This window comes from Lepidochelys olivacea (genome assembly GCF_965140295.1).
Source record: "Lepidochelys olivacea isolate rLepOli2 genome assembly, chromosome: 15".
Lineage (NCBI taxonomy): Eukaryota > Metazoa > Chordata > Testudines > Cheloniidae > Lepidochelys > Lepidochelys olivacea.
In genome coordinates, this window is record NC_140425.1 from 14,840,738 (window position 1) to 14,854,132 (window position 13,395).

Here is a 13,395-nt window from a genome sequence, read left to right on the forward strand (position 1 = left end):
GAGGTACAGTGAGAGACTTGCCCAAGATCACCCAGAAAGTCTGTGCTGAAGCAGGGTGTTGACTCCCACTCTCCCGAGCCACCCATGTAGCTCCCTAACATTGGGCCATCCTTATTCCAATAGCAAAGCAATGCTCCCTGACTGGCCATAGTGGCAATAAACGTGAGTCAGAGCTGGCTGCTAGCATAACACTTAGTGCAGGTAAGAGAAAATGAAGCCTTTGAATGTTGCTGCTGTCATAAGTGGCTTGAGTCATGGGTCAGGGTCCAATCACATGAGGCACTGAGCCCTCACCTCCTACTGATACGGCTACTTGCTGAGCCAGGTGTCTCAAATTCCAAAGCTAGCTGCACCTCTATCCCCTTCATGGCCTCCTTGAGGGCATCCTACTCAAGTCTCAGACCTCTAGCCATCACCTTACTCAAGGAAGGAACCCACCTTTCCCTCCACACCAGAGATTTAGTCAGCAATTCTTCCTACAATTCACTGAGAGAACATATCTTGACAGCCACAGTTTACATGCATACCTGTCACCCCTAGCAGGTGTCACCCCCCCTTCAATGTGGAGACCTTGGTGGGGTCCAAAGTCCTTCATACCCTATGTCAGGGTCTGTCCCACACAGTGTCATGAGTTCTTGGATCCAAGGAGAGTGACACCCCCTTATGACAGGCTGGTCACATTAGAGAGTTCTCCGTTCTTTGGTAGCCTTCTTCAATACGCACAAACCAGGAGATGCCATTTTCCCCAGAAGGGTGTTGCCTCTCCAGACCTGTTTACTTGCCTATGGATTTGCTTTAATTCCCCACCCTTAGTTCTTGCAGGAAAATCCTGCATCTCCTGCCCCTCCTCCTCAAGTCCACACAGATACACACAACACAAAGTTGATACAATAGTCTGAGGAATCTATGATTCATTAGCTTCTACAGGTTGACAGTTCTTGATAGTTCATTCATGCTTATGTGATGTTGCCCCTCTCCTGCCCCAATCACTGCATTGCCTGTCTTGTTTCCAGAAATAAATTAATCCCTTCACACCCAGGCATAACAATACAAAGTGAGAGGGGAAACTCAGTCATACCTGTTTCTATAAAGATCTATCCGAAGTTCCCCAGCTCTCCACACAAGGGATCTGGAGAGCTGCCTTTATTTCTTCAGCATTAAGATAATTAAGTGAAATAATTTCCCCATGCTTCCTTTTTTATGGGTATAAAGGACATTTTGACCAGCCTGGGCAGTGCTGCCCACAAGCGTAGGTGCTCATCTTTCCTTGCAGCCTAACACCACTTCTCCCCTTTATGTTCTCCTCTTCACCGTCTCTCAGTTTGTTTCTAAAGTCTTGCTGAACAGAGATTACTGCCCAGTGAAGAGAGATTAATCTACTGCCTCCTTCTCCTTAAGAGCTGCCTTGTGGGTTCCAGTTGTAGTCACACTCGAATACGAGTGACAGTCATTATCTGCACCCTCAGGAAACAGACAGGTCTGCAGAGCAGCCAAACTTAGATGTGAGAGAAGGAAAAGGAATATCCTACTGGTATGTACGGCTAAGCATGTCTGACTTCAGAGCTCCTACACCAGGAATGAACTTGACTTGACCTATGATCAGGAGCTTGTGCTCAGGTATCTGACATAACTCTTCAGACTGAGGATTAGGGGAGAGGGTAAGACCCAGTTCCTCCTGCTCAGTCACTGGGAAGTGCTGGTTTTAACTATAATCTCTAGTATCATCTACCTGTCTTTCACTCTGGCTCTATAGCTTGCACTACATACACAAGTTACAAACAGAAAAGTCCACGCACATACCTGCCAATGTCTGAACAGATTTCAGTGTCAGCTGCTACAGCAGCATGCAGATAACTTCCAGGAGCACACTTGGGCAGCGCCAGGATTACAATGACAGAAACTGCAATAGCCAGGAGCCCTAGGACCAGCAGCACAAGACAGCAGATCTTCCTTTTAGACATGGCTATCCTGACCTTCCCCAGTGCAGCAGAGAGAGAGGATTTCAGTCCTGTTGTTCGCAAAGACTCGCGTCTGGCTGAGACTCTTGTCTTGTCTTGCTCTGGGGCAGTGAGAGCTATAGGAGGGAGCTTGCATTAACCGGCTCATTGACTGCCCCACAGTGGTTTTGACGGAAACAGTCTGTTAAGTGCCTTGATATGTCTGTTAAGAAATGTGTGTGCAGAACACTCTTACGCACACAGATCTCAGGAAAAGACTTTTTCCTCTCTTTTATGAGCATAAATTGCTTTTTTTGGCAGAACACTCCAAAGATTGCTTTGAAAGTTGAGATGAAAACTATTAACCCATTTACTCCTGGAGCATTTCTAGTGGAAAATCTCCAACCTTTCACAACACTTCCCTGCTTTCAGAGGCTTTGTCTACACTACCCATCTTTTAGCAACACAGCTTTGCCGCTACAGCCGTGCCACTAAAAAGCATGAAGTGTAGCTGCTGTTTGTCAGCAGGAGAGAGCTTTCCTGCCGACAAAAAACTTCCACCCCCAAAGAGCAGCAGCAGCAGCAGCTGCTGACAAAGGGCTGTTCACACCAGCGTTTTTCGTTGGTAAAACTTTTGTCGTTTGGGGTGTGTGTTTTTTTAACACCCTGGGAGGACAAAAGTTTTTCCAACAAAGTTCCAGTATAGACAAAGCCTAATTCTCTGCACATGCCAGCTGCAAACCTCCAAGCAGAGGTAGATGAAACAATATGGACCCTGTATCATGCAATCTCCCCGGGACTACATCTTTGGGCTAAGCCCCGGGATCTTTACTTATACACTGATCCTGCAAACATGTATGTGCTTAACTTCTTCCATGAGTAGTTCCCATTGACCACAACAGGTTTCAGAATAACAGCCGTGTTAGTCTGTATTTGCAAAAAGAAAAGGAGTACTTGTGGCACCTTAGAGACTAACCAATTTATTTGAGCATAAGCTTTTGTGAGCTACAGCTCACTCCATCAGATGCATACTGTGGAAAATATAGAAGATGTTTTTATACACACAAACCATGAAAAAATGGGTGATTATCACTACAAAAGGTTTTCTCTCCCCCCACCCCACTCTCCTGCTGGTAATAGCTTATGTAAAGTGATCACTCTCCTTACAATGTGTATGATAATCAAGGTGACCCATTTCCAGCACAAATCTAGGTTTTCTTCCCCCCCCCCACACACAAAAAACCCACTCTCCTGTTGGTAATAGCTTATCTAAAGTGATCACTCTCCTTACAATGTGTATGATAATCAAGGTGGGCCATTTCCACCACAAATATTTACCTCTTAATTTTCACTGCAGTCATTAACAGAATTGCTGTCTAATTAATCAAATGGGTACAATAACTTTAAAAATCTTTTACTCATGTATCATTCCTCTTTTTGGAATTCTGTACCATCCTTCTCTCAAACTTTTTAAGATGTGTCAATTTGGAAATTGCTTACCAAACAGAAAATAGACATCTCTATGGATAATGAGAACATCCACAGTTACATTAGCTAGGGTACAATAACTGTCGAGAAATATAAGCCATTCTGTTTTAAGTGGGCTAAACAACCACTAACTGATGGAACTGGGAAGAAATTTCCCCTATGGGCAAGTTATTCCAAACTTACCTGTTATGGGATGTCTTCCACTTTCTTCTAAAATATCTAGTACTGAGCACTGGTAGAGACAGGATACTGGAAGATTTGGACCAGTGGTCTTACCTGGAATGACAATTCCCATGTTCCTATGGAAGAGTCTCTTGAGACCCCAGCTCTGCAGTACCCTGAAGAAGATACGTGCTGGCTCAAAAGAGTGCAGGATCCAAGACCATCCAATACTTGACTTCTCACAGTAAATTTTCCTTCACATGGGCACTGTAAAGATTAATTAGCTGATGTTTGTGAAGGTCTTTGAGAATGCAAAGTGATATATAATTGCCGAGTGTTATTAAAACTGATAAGAATAGAACACCTCGTCTATGAATACATCCTGGTGGTAAATATTTATCATATTTTCCATTGTAGGACAGCATGTAGTTCATTCCTACACCTTGGAGTCTATAACCTCTTTGCTGAGGAGTTCTACTCCACATAATTACCTGAACAAGATGTCACGTCCCTGATAAAGGACTCATCTTGTTAGTGGGTTTGTTTTGTTTTTGAGAAGACATTGAAGGAGGTTATCCATGCATGTGTACTTCAGTGTTGGGGTTTTCCAACAACTGTCTCAACATTGAATGGGTTGTGGGGAAGCTCACAGCTACTCCTGTCCAAACCTCTCCCAAAAGAAGACTCTACAGGGAATGGTGCAGGAGCAACTGGCTAAGAAGGAGCTTAAAGACTATAGGGAATTGTGTAAGAATGCTGAATATGGGGAGCTCACACACGACACGCAGTGGTAGCTGTTCCAATCCCAACCTCTAGGAGGCACTATAGAGAAGGTGCGGGTTCTGGGGGAGCCAACATCAGCTCATGCTAGTCACAAAGGCAGCTGGTCTGAGTGTTGGAAATACTTTCCTTGCTCCTTCCAGCAGCAGTATTCTGGACTAAGAACTCTGGCAAGCTCAGTGTAATTTTAACTGAGATACAAATATATCCCTGACATGCTAATCTAGTTTCCATGAAAATTCTTTCTCCCTTAATGAGTCTCTTTTCAAATGGCAGCTTTTCAGTTTGCCTCTCTCGGAAACCATCTGTTTTATGAGAAAGGCAACCCTGCTCTGGTGATCCAGGGGGTGGGTAAGAAGTGGGAAGGACTCCAGAGGGCAATAGGTAATGTTCTTTAGGGTATGTCTACACTACGGAATTAGGTCGAATTTATAGAAGTCGGTTTTTTAGAAATTGGTTTTATATATTCGACTGTGTGTGTCCCCACAGAAAATGCTCTAAGTGCATGAAGTGCATTAACTCGGCAGAGCGCTTCCACAGTACCGAGGCTAGAGTCGACTTCTGGAGCGTTGCACTGTGGGTAGCTAACCCAGAGTTCCCGCAGTCTCCGCAGCCCATTGAAATTCTGGGTTGAGATCCCAATGCCTGATGGGGCTAAAACATTGTCGCGGGTGGTTCTGGGTACATATCGTCAGGCCCCCGTTCCCTCCCTCCCTCCATGAAAGTAAGGGCAGACAATCGTTTCGCTCCTTTTCTCCTGAGTTACCTGTGCAGACGCCATACCACGGCAAGCATGGAGCCCGCTCAGGTAACCATCACCGTATGTCTCCTGGGTGCTGGCAGACGCGGTACGGCATTGCTACACAGTAGCAGCAACCCATTGCCTTCTGGCAGCAGACGGTGCAATACGACTGGTAGCCGTCATCGTCGTGTCCGAGGTGCTCCTGGCCATCCAACCGTCTTATGGTGAGCAGGCAGGCGATACAGATTGCTAGCAGTCATACTGTATCATCTTCTGCTGGGCAGGCAAGAAATGAGGATGGATAGCAGTCATATTGCACCATCTTCTGCCGGGCAGGCAAGAGATGAGGATGGCTAGCAGTTGTATTGCACCGTCTTCTGCCGAGCAGCCATGAGATGTGGATGGCTTGCAGTCCTTCTGCACCATCTGCTGCCAGCCAAAGATGTAAAAGATAGATGGAGTGGATCAAAACAAGAAATAGACCAGATTTGTTTTGGACTCATTTGCTTCCTCCCTTCCCCTGTCCAGGGGACTCATTCCTCTAGGTCACACTGCAGTCACTCACAGAAAAGGTGCAGCAAGGTAAATCTAGCCATGTATGAATCAGAGGCCAGACTAACCTCCTTGTTCCAATAAGAACAAATAACTTAGGTGCATTTCTTATTGGAACCCTCCGTGAAGTCCTGCCTGAAATACTCCTTGATGTAAAGCCACCCGCTTTGTTGATTTTAGCTCCCTGAAGCCAACCCTGTAAGCCGTGTCCTCAGTCGCCCCTCCCTGCATCAGAGCAACGGCAAACAATCGTGCATCTGAGTTGAGAGTGCTGTCCAGAGCAGTCACAATGGAGCACTCTGATGGGGCTAAAACATTGTCGCGGGTGGTTCTGGGTACATATAGTCAGGCCCCCCGTTCCCTCCCTCCCTCCGTGAAAGCAAGGGCAGACAATCATTTTGCACCTTTTCTCCTGAGTTAGCAGACGCCATACCACGGCAAGCATGGAGCCCGCTCAGGTAACCGTCACCCTATGTCTCCTGGGTGCTGGCAGACGTGGTACTTCATTGCTACACAGTAGCAGCAACCCCTTGCCTTGTGGCAGCAGACGGTACAGTACGACTGGTAGCCATCATCGTCATTTCCGAGGTGCTCCTGGCCACGTCGGCCAGGAGCGCCTGGGCAGACATGGGCGCAGGGACTAAATTTGGAGTGACTTGACCGGGTCATTCTCTTTAGTCCTGCAGTCAGTCCTATTGAACCGTCTTATGGTGAGCAGGCAGGTGATATGGATTGCTGGCAGTCCTATTGCATCATCTTCTGCCGGGCAGCCATGAGATGTGGATGGCATGCAGTCCTGCTGCCAGCCAAAGATGTAAAAGATAGATGGAGTGGATCAAAACAAGAAATAGACCAGATTTGTTTTGGACTCATTTGCTCCCCCCCCTCCTCTGTCTAGGGGACTCATTCCTCCAGGTCACACTGCAGTCACTCGCAGAGAAGGTGCAGCGAGGTAAATCTAGCCATGTATGAATCAGAGGCCAGACTAACCTCCTTGTTCCAATAAGAACAATAACTTAGGTGCACCATTTCTTATTGGAACCCTCCGTGAAGTCCTGCCTGAAATACTCCTTGATGTAAAGCCACCCCCTTTGTTGATTTTAGCTCCCTGAAGCCAACCCTGTAAGCCATGTCATCAGTCGCCCCTCCCTCCGTCAGAGCAATGGCAGATAATCGTTCTGTGCCTTTTTTCTGTGCGGACGCCATACCAAGGCAAGCATGGAGGCCGCTCAGCTCACTTTGGCAATTAGGAGCACATTAAACACCACACGCAGTATATGCAGGACCAGAACCGGATTTGTGCCGGATTTGATACCGGGCGAGGAGGCGACGTCAGCACGGTCACGTGAGTGATCAGGACATGGACACAGATTTCTCTGAAAGCATGGGCCCTGCCAATGCATGCATCATGGTGCTAATGGGGCAGGTTCATGCTGTGGAACGCTGATTCTGGGCTCGGGAAACAAGCACAGACTGGTGGGACCGCACAGTGTTGCAGGTCTGGGACGATTCCCAGTGGCTGCGAAACTTTTGCATGTGTAAGGGCACTTTCATGGAACTTTGTGACTTGCTTTCCCCTGCCCTGAAGTGCATGAATACCAAGATGAGAGCAGTCCTCACAGTTGAGAAGTGAGTGGCGATACCCTGTGGAAGCTTGCAACGCCAGACAACTACCAGTCAGTTGGGAATCATTTTGGAGTGGGCAAATCTACTGTTGGGGCTGCTGTGATGCAAGTAGCCGTGGCTAACAGCGGGGAACATTTCTGTTCAGCAGCAGGCAAACAGCCCAGCAGGAACGGGCTCCTCTGAATGTCCCCTGAAGAAAAGCACCCTATTTCAACCAGGTGACCATGAATGATATCTCACTCTCCTGAGGATAACACAGAGAGATAAAGAATGGATGTTGTTTGAACGCCAGCAAACATACACTGCAATGCTTTGTTGTACAATGATTCCCGAGTATGTGTTACTGGTCTGGAGTGGTAAAGTGTCCTACCATGAAGGATGCAATAAGGCTGCCCTCCCCAGAAACCTTTTGCAAAGGCTTTGGGAGTACATCTAGGAGAGCCGCGAATGCCAGGGCAAATTAATCCTTTCACATGCTTGCTTTTAAACCATGTACAGCATTTTAAAAGGTACACTCACCGGAGGTCCCTTCTCCGCCTGCCGGGTCCAGGAAGCAGCCTTGGGTGGGTTTGGGTGGTACTGGTTCCAGGTCCAGGGTGAGAAACAGTTCCTGGCTGTTGGGAAAACCGGTTTCTCCGCTTGCTCGCTGTGAGCTATCTACAACCTCATCATCATCATCATCTTCTTCGTCCCCAAAACCTGCTTCCGTGTTGCCTCCATCTCCATTGAAGGAGTCAAACAACACGGCTGGGGTAGTGGTGGCTGAACCCCCTAAAATGGCATGCAGCTCATCATAGAAGCGGCATGTTTGGGGCTCTGACCCGGAGCGGCCGTTCGCCTCTCTGGTTTTCTGGTAGGCTTGCCTCAGCTCCTTAAGTTTCACGCGGCACTGCTTCGGGTCCCTGTTATGGCCTCTGTCCTTCATGCCTTGGGAGATTTTGACAAAGGTTTTGGCATTTCGAAAACTGGAACGGAGTTCTGATAGCACGGATTCCTCTCCCCATATAGCGATCAGATCCCGTACCTCCCGTTCAGTCCATGCTGGAGCTCTTTGGCGATTCTGGGACTCCATCATGGTCACCTCTGCTGATGAGCTCTGCATGGTCACCTGCAGCTTGCCACGCTGGCCAAACAGGAAATGAGATTCAAAAGTTCGCGGTTCTTTTCCTGTCTACCTGGCCAGTGCATCTGAGTTGAGAGTGCTGTCCAGAGCGGTCACAATGGAGCACTCTGGGATAGCTCCCGGAGGCCAATACCGTCGAATTGTGTCCACAGTACCCCAAATTTGACCCGGCAAGGCTGATTTAAGCGCTAATCCACTTGTCAGAGGTGGAGTAAGGAAATCGATTTTAAGAGCCCTTTAAGTCGAAATAAAGGGCTTCATCGTGTGGACGGGTGCAGGTTTACATTGATTTAACGCTGCTAAATTCGACCTAAACTCCTAATGTAGACCAGGGCTTAGTTATACAAATCCTGTAGCATACACATCTTTCATTCAGTAAAGGAATGAACAGAACCTTAAGGGCCTGACGTTGCGGGGTGCTGAGTACCTGGCGGGGTGCTGAGTAGCCTGCACTCTCATTAACTACAGTGGAGTTCTGAACAGGAGTAAAGGTTTCCATGTGAAGATTCTTTTGCCACATCAGTACCTGTGTTAATGGTGGTCTATGAATGGAATAAAGAACAGTGAGGACCTGCACTTTCCTCCATAACCCTACCTAACTTTCCATGGACATACAGAGGCACCGCTGTGGTAGCGGTTGCAAATAACAAGCCTCTAAAACGTCTTAAAAAATTGCAAGATAGTGATACAGTTTGCAAGGAAAAGTACAAGGCCTCAGTCCATCCCTATCAAGAACAAATCCACAGGATGGGGGAGACAGGAGGGAAATATCCAAAAGCAGATCCCCTCACATTTGTCTTGTCAAGTAGTTGTTGCTACGCAGAAAAGGTCTGCCCCAAATCTTGCCATTCACAGGGTATATTAAGGAGGCCCATACCCTTGTACAATGGCTCTGGTCCCCAGTGGCCCCCATTCCACTCAGAAGGGGGGAGGATCCAACTGAGGAGGGTCCTCTCCATATGCTGATCTAGGGGGAACAACATATGGCTAAGATTTTAAACATCAACGTTTTAATTGAACAACCTACCAAAATGTATCAGGCACTTGAACATTTTGCAAATGAGCCTGTGCAGGCCTGGAGTTAATATGCTGCAGGGCCTCACTTGTAGCAGAGGTGTGAAAAGGGGAATACAGGTTAGCAAAAGGAGATAAACGTGAAGTGGAAAAAATGGTGGATTTTCACTGTATATTTGCACTATTTGCATGGGCTCAGAAGGATAATACAATACCTGTGAAGGGAAGAGCTACGGAATATGGTTTCTCTGTAAGTATGAGCAAAGATCTTCATAGGCTGGAAATAAAATGTAACAAAACAATCTCCTGTTATAATACTTCACATTCATGTGGCTCCTTTCAGGTAAGAATTGCAACGTGCGTTACCTTCATTACTTAAGCCTCACGGTGCCCCTATCCAAGACTGCAGCAGAACCAATATTAAAATCCACAAGTCATGACTCCCAACCTCCTGACATAATCCCTATGCAAATTCCCCTATTAACTAATATCTTCTCCTGTTAGAGACTTGAACCCAGCAACCTAGGGACTCATTTGTCTGATCAGATGCTAAATCTTGACTTATGGAAACTTGTTTCAAAGTATAACAGCCTCAAGGCCCTCAGTTCAATCCCCATCACTGCACTGCATGTCTGACCTCCAGTGCACTGTCTACATTGGTGCTTTACAGTGCTGAAACTTGCTGCATTCAGGTGTGTTTTTTCACACCCCTGAGCGAGAAAGTTGCAACGTTGTAAAGTGCCAGTGTAGATAAGCGCTAAGTGGCTTGGCAGTGTGTACACCTCGGGAGTTACAGCGCAGAAAGCTGCTTTACTGCGCAGAAACTTGCCACTGCAGACAGGGCCTAACTGTAGCCTTTCAGGGCACATCTTCACTGGCTTGTTGCTATGCCCCTCGTGGAGGTGGTTTTTTTAGAGCACAGTATCTCCATGAGACTTTCTACACTACACAAGCCACATTGAAGCGCTGGAGCTGAATCACACACTCGCAAAATAAACTTTCAGGATTACCAAAACTCTACCCAGGTAAGATTGGTGTCACTGAAGATACAATTTGGATTCAATTCAGTGAGGTCAGGACTCATGTGACAGAACTGCCATGAATACATCATCATTCTCCATGGGAAACACGAGTTAGGTAAGACCATCCTGCAAGTCTAAGCCTAATTCATTAAGAAACTGATTACAGGTAATATCTCACCCTCAGAGATGTTCCAATAAACTTCTTTCACAGACTAGACTCCTTCCAAGTCTGGGCCCAATCCTTTCCCCTGGTACAGTCCTTGTTAGTTCCAGCAGACATCTTAGGTGGAAACTAGGGGTTTTCTCATGGCTGGCTCCTCTTTGTTCTGTTCCACCCCCTTTTATAGCTTTGGCACAAAGCAGGAATCTTTTGTCTCACTGTGTCCCCACCTCCCCTTCTAAATAGAAATGTACCAGATTTAAGATGGATTCCAGTATCATGTGACATGGTCACATGTCCTGTGAGACCTCATTCTTCATTACCCAGGGGCTGGCCCACACATACACAGGAAGGCTTGCAGGTAAATAAACCCATTCACAACCAATTGTCCTATTCAATGGGAGCCATCAAGATTCTAAGCCACCATTAATGGCCCACACTTTGCATAGTTACAATAGGACCTCAGAGTTATACTTCATATTTCTAGTGTCAGATACAAGGATCGCGCACCCCCACGGTGCTGCCGAAAAAAGGAGAGGGGGAGATTTACCACAGGCGTGCTGCCGAAAAAAGAAGGAGGGAAGACCTGCCACAGGCATGCAGAGCTGCTGCTGAAGAAAGAAAATAGTGGAGTGCCATCCGTCGGCGCTCCTCCCGCCGCGCACCCCCTGGGATCCTCTGGCGCACCCCACTTTGGAGACCACTGCAGTAGATTATTAGCTTTGTAATTATACCTTACAAGAGACCTTTTTAGGGAGACCAGACAGCAAGCGTGAAAAATCAGGACAGGGGGTGGGGGGTAATAGGACCCTATATAAGAAAAAACCCCAAATATCGGGACTGTCCCTATAAAATCAGGACATCTGGTCATCCTAGACCTTTTGCATAAAGCATATTCCAGTTACATGCAGCGTGGGGCCATATGGATCAAGGATGCTCGGGAATGCAGTGCTTGTAATGCTAGGAGGTGATTGTGATTGGTGCAGACGATGCAATATGAAGGTTTAACAGAACTGTCTGTTGCTTTCAATTAATATAATAAAGATTGCTTTCAAACCAACACCATTCTTTTATTAAAAAACAACAACTGGAGGAGAGAGTCAAACAAAAAAACCCATCAGCAGTGAGGGGGATGGGAAGGTCCCAGGAGGAGGTGGGGTCCCGGCGTGGGTGCACTGTCTACACTGGTGCTTTACAGCGCTGAAACTTGCTGCGCTCAGCGGGTGTGTGTTTTTTCACAATCCTGAGCGAGAAAGTTGCAGCGCTGTAAAGTGCCAGTGTAGACAAGCCCTCAGTCCATTTGAAATCTCAGGAATTCACCTTGTATCATTAACTTCCTTTGCTCCACTTGCAAACACCTCTGAAACTGTGGATAGTTTTTTAAAGGGATAACAAAGAGGAGGGTGGGATGCTCTGTGCTTTTATCAGATAGTTTGTATCTGATAAAAGCACAGAGCACCCCACCCTCCTCTTTGTGATGCCAGCTCCTCTGCTCTGCATGGCAACATTCCAGGGAGTATTTGAAAACAGTGATGAGAATCAGAGACAAAAAGCAGCTGAGCTTTCCAGAGGTATGCAAGGGATTTTAGATTTTCAAGTGTTGCATTTCCCCCAGACCTACTCTTTTGCAGTCCCAAATCTTAAATAGGAGTGGACATTGGGGTGGGGTGGAGTGCGGGAGAGGCTGACAGAGTATCACTGAACAGACAGCCAAGTACAGCTATTCAGAACATAAAGTTAGTTTCAATGGGCCTTTGTCCAATAACCAATCCCCCCACCCCCCGACTCTACTGTCTTTAAATAAAGCAACTTAAATAGATAACAGTCCTGAAATGACAAGACCACACATGTCAAACTTCAGCAATGCAAATTCTCATTACTTTATATGACAATCTCTCTCTTTCCCTCTTCTTTGGCTTTACACTGTCTAAACTGCATTGTAACAGCCGTAAGGTCAGGCTTGTCTCTTGTTTGTATTTGTCGGCAGAGAACCACGCATATCTACAATTCTGTTACTATAATAAACAATTACAGTGATAGTCTTGGACAAATGAGACAGCTCTAAATCAAGTTTACTCTGGTTTAAAGATTCTGGGAAAGGTCCCAATCATCATGAAATGAGAAACTAAATTGTATATATTCTTACACTGTTCTTTTCCCCTTCCAGGGAAAACATATTTCTAATTATGGGACTCCAGTTGTTTCTAATATAATTAAGTTACATGAGCTCAAGAGGCATGTAAGGACACTTGCAACAGTGACTAACTGCGGTCTCTACAATTGTGCTCATAGTTTCAGGGGGGCAAATTTTTGGGGATACTTTCTTTTCACCTAGGTCTTTGAGTGTGCATTTTCTTGCATTTAATTTTTGGATATGCAAAAACATAGCTGTGTGCATATAAACTTCCTTTGCACACATGTGGGCTGTACTGAATTTTGTGTGCAAAGGTATGAGGTTTTGTATACATTAAAAATGAGGTGTGAAAAATGAGTTCCCAGAAATTTTTTAAATAGTGATGAAGAATTTTCTGCTCATGTCTCACTTTCTTGTATTGATTCTTAGCCTGTGTGATAAAACACATGTTCACCAAATATAGACCCTGATACAGGAAAAGAGTTAAGCATGTTCTTAATTTTAAGCACATGCTTAGGTGCTACTGAAGTCAGTGGGTCTGTTGACCACATGTAAAGTTTTTTCCCAAATCGGGGTCTTAATGCTGACGTCCCTCCCACCTTTAAAAGGAAAGGGATTAGGTTCAGGGAAGCAAGTGATACTGTTCTAGCTGAAG

The 13,395-nt window shown here is 46.2% G+C and overlaps 1 protein-coding gene across 3 annotated transcripts in view; it reads right to left on the reverse strand.

The window, feature by feature from the left end:
- The window catches only part of GGT5 (gamma-glutamyltransferase 5), a 68,592-nt gene that overhangs the window by 43,224 nt on the left and 11,973 nt on the right, over positions 1-13,395 (reverse strand). For 2 of the 3 annotated variants that reach the window (XM_084648669.1, XM_084648667.1), the window contains exon 1: positions 1,801-2,185. In XM_084648669.1, the coding sequence (XP_084504795.1) occupies positions 1,801-1,961 (161 nt within the window). In that variant the 5' untranslated portion in view covers positions 1,962-2,185. Of the gene's footprint in view, positions 1-1,800; positions 2,186-3,701; positions 3,855-13,395 lie in introns of those variants that run through there. The other variant, XM_084648668.1, reaches the window with a different exon arrangement.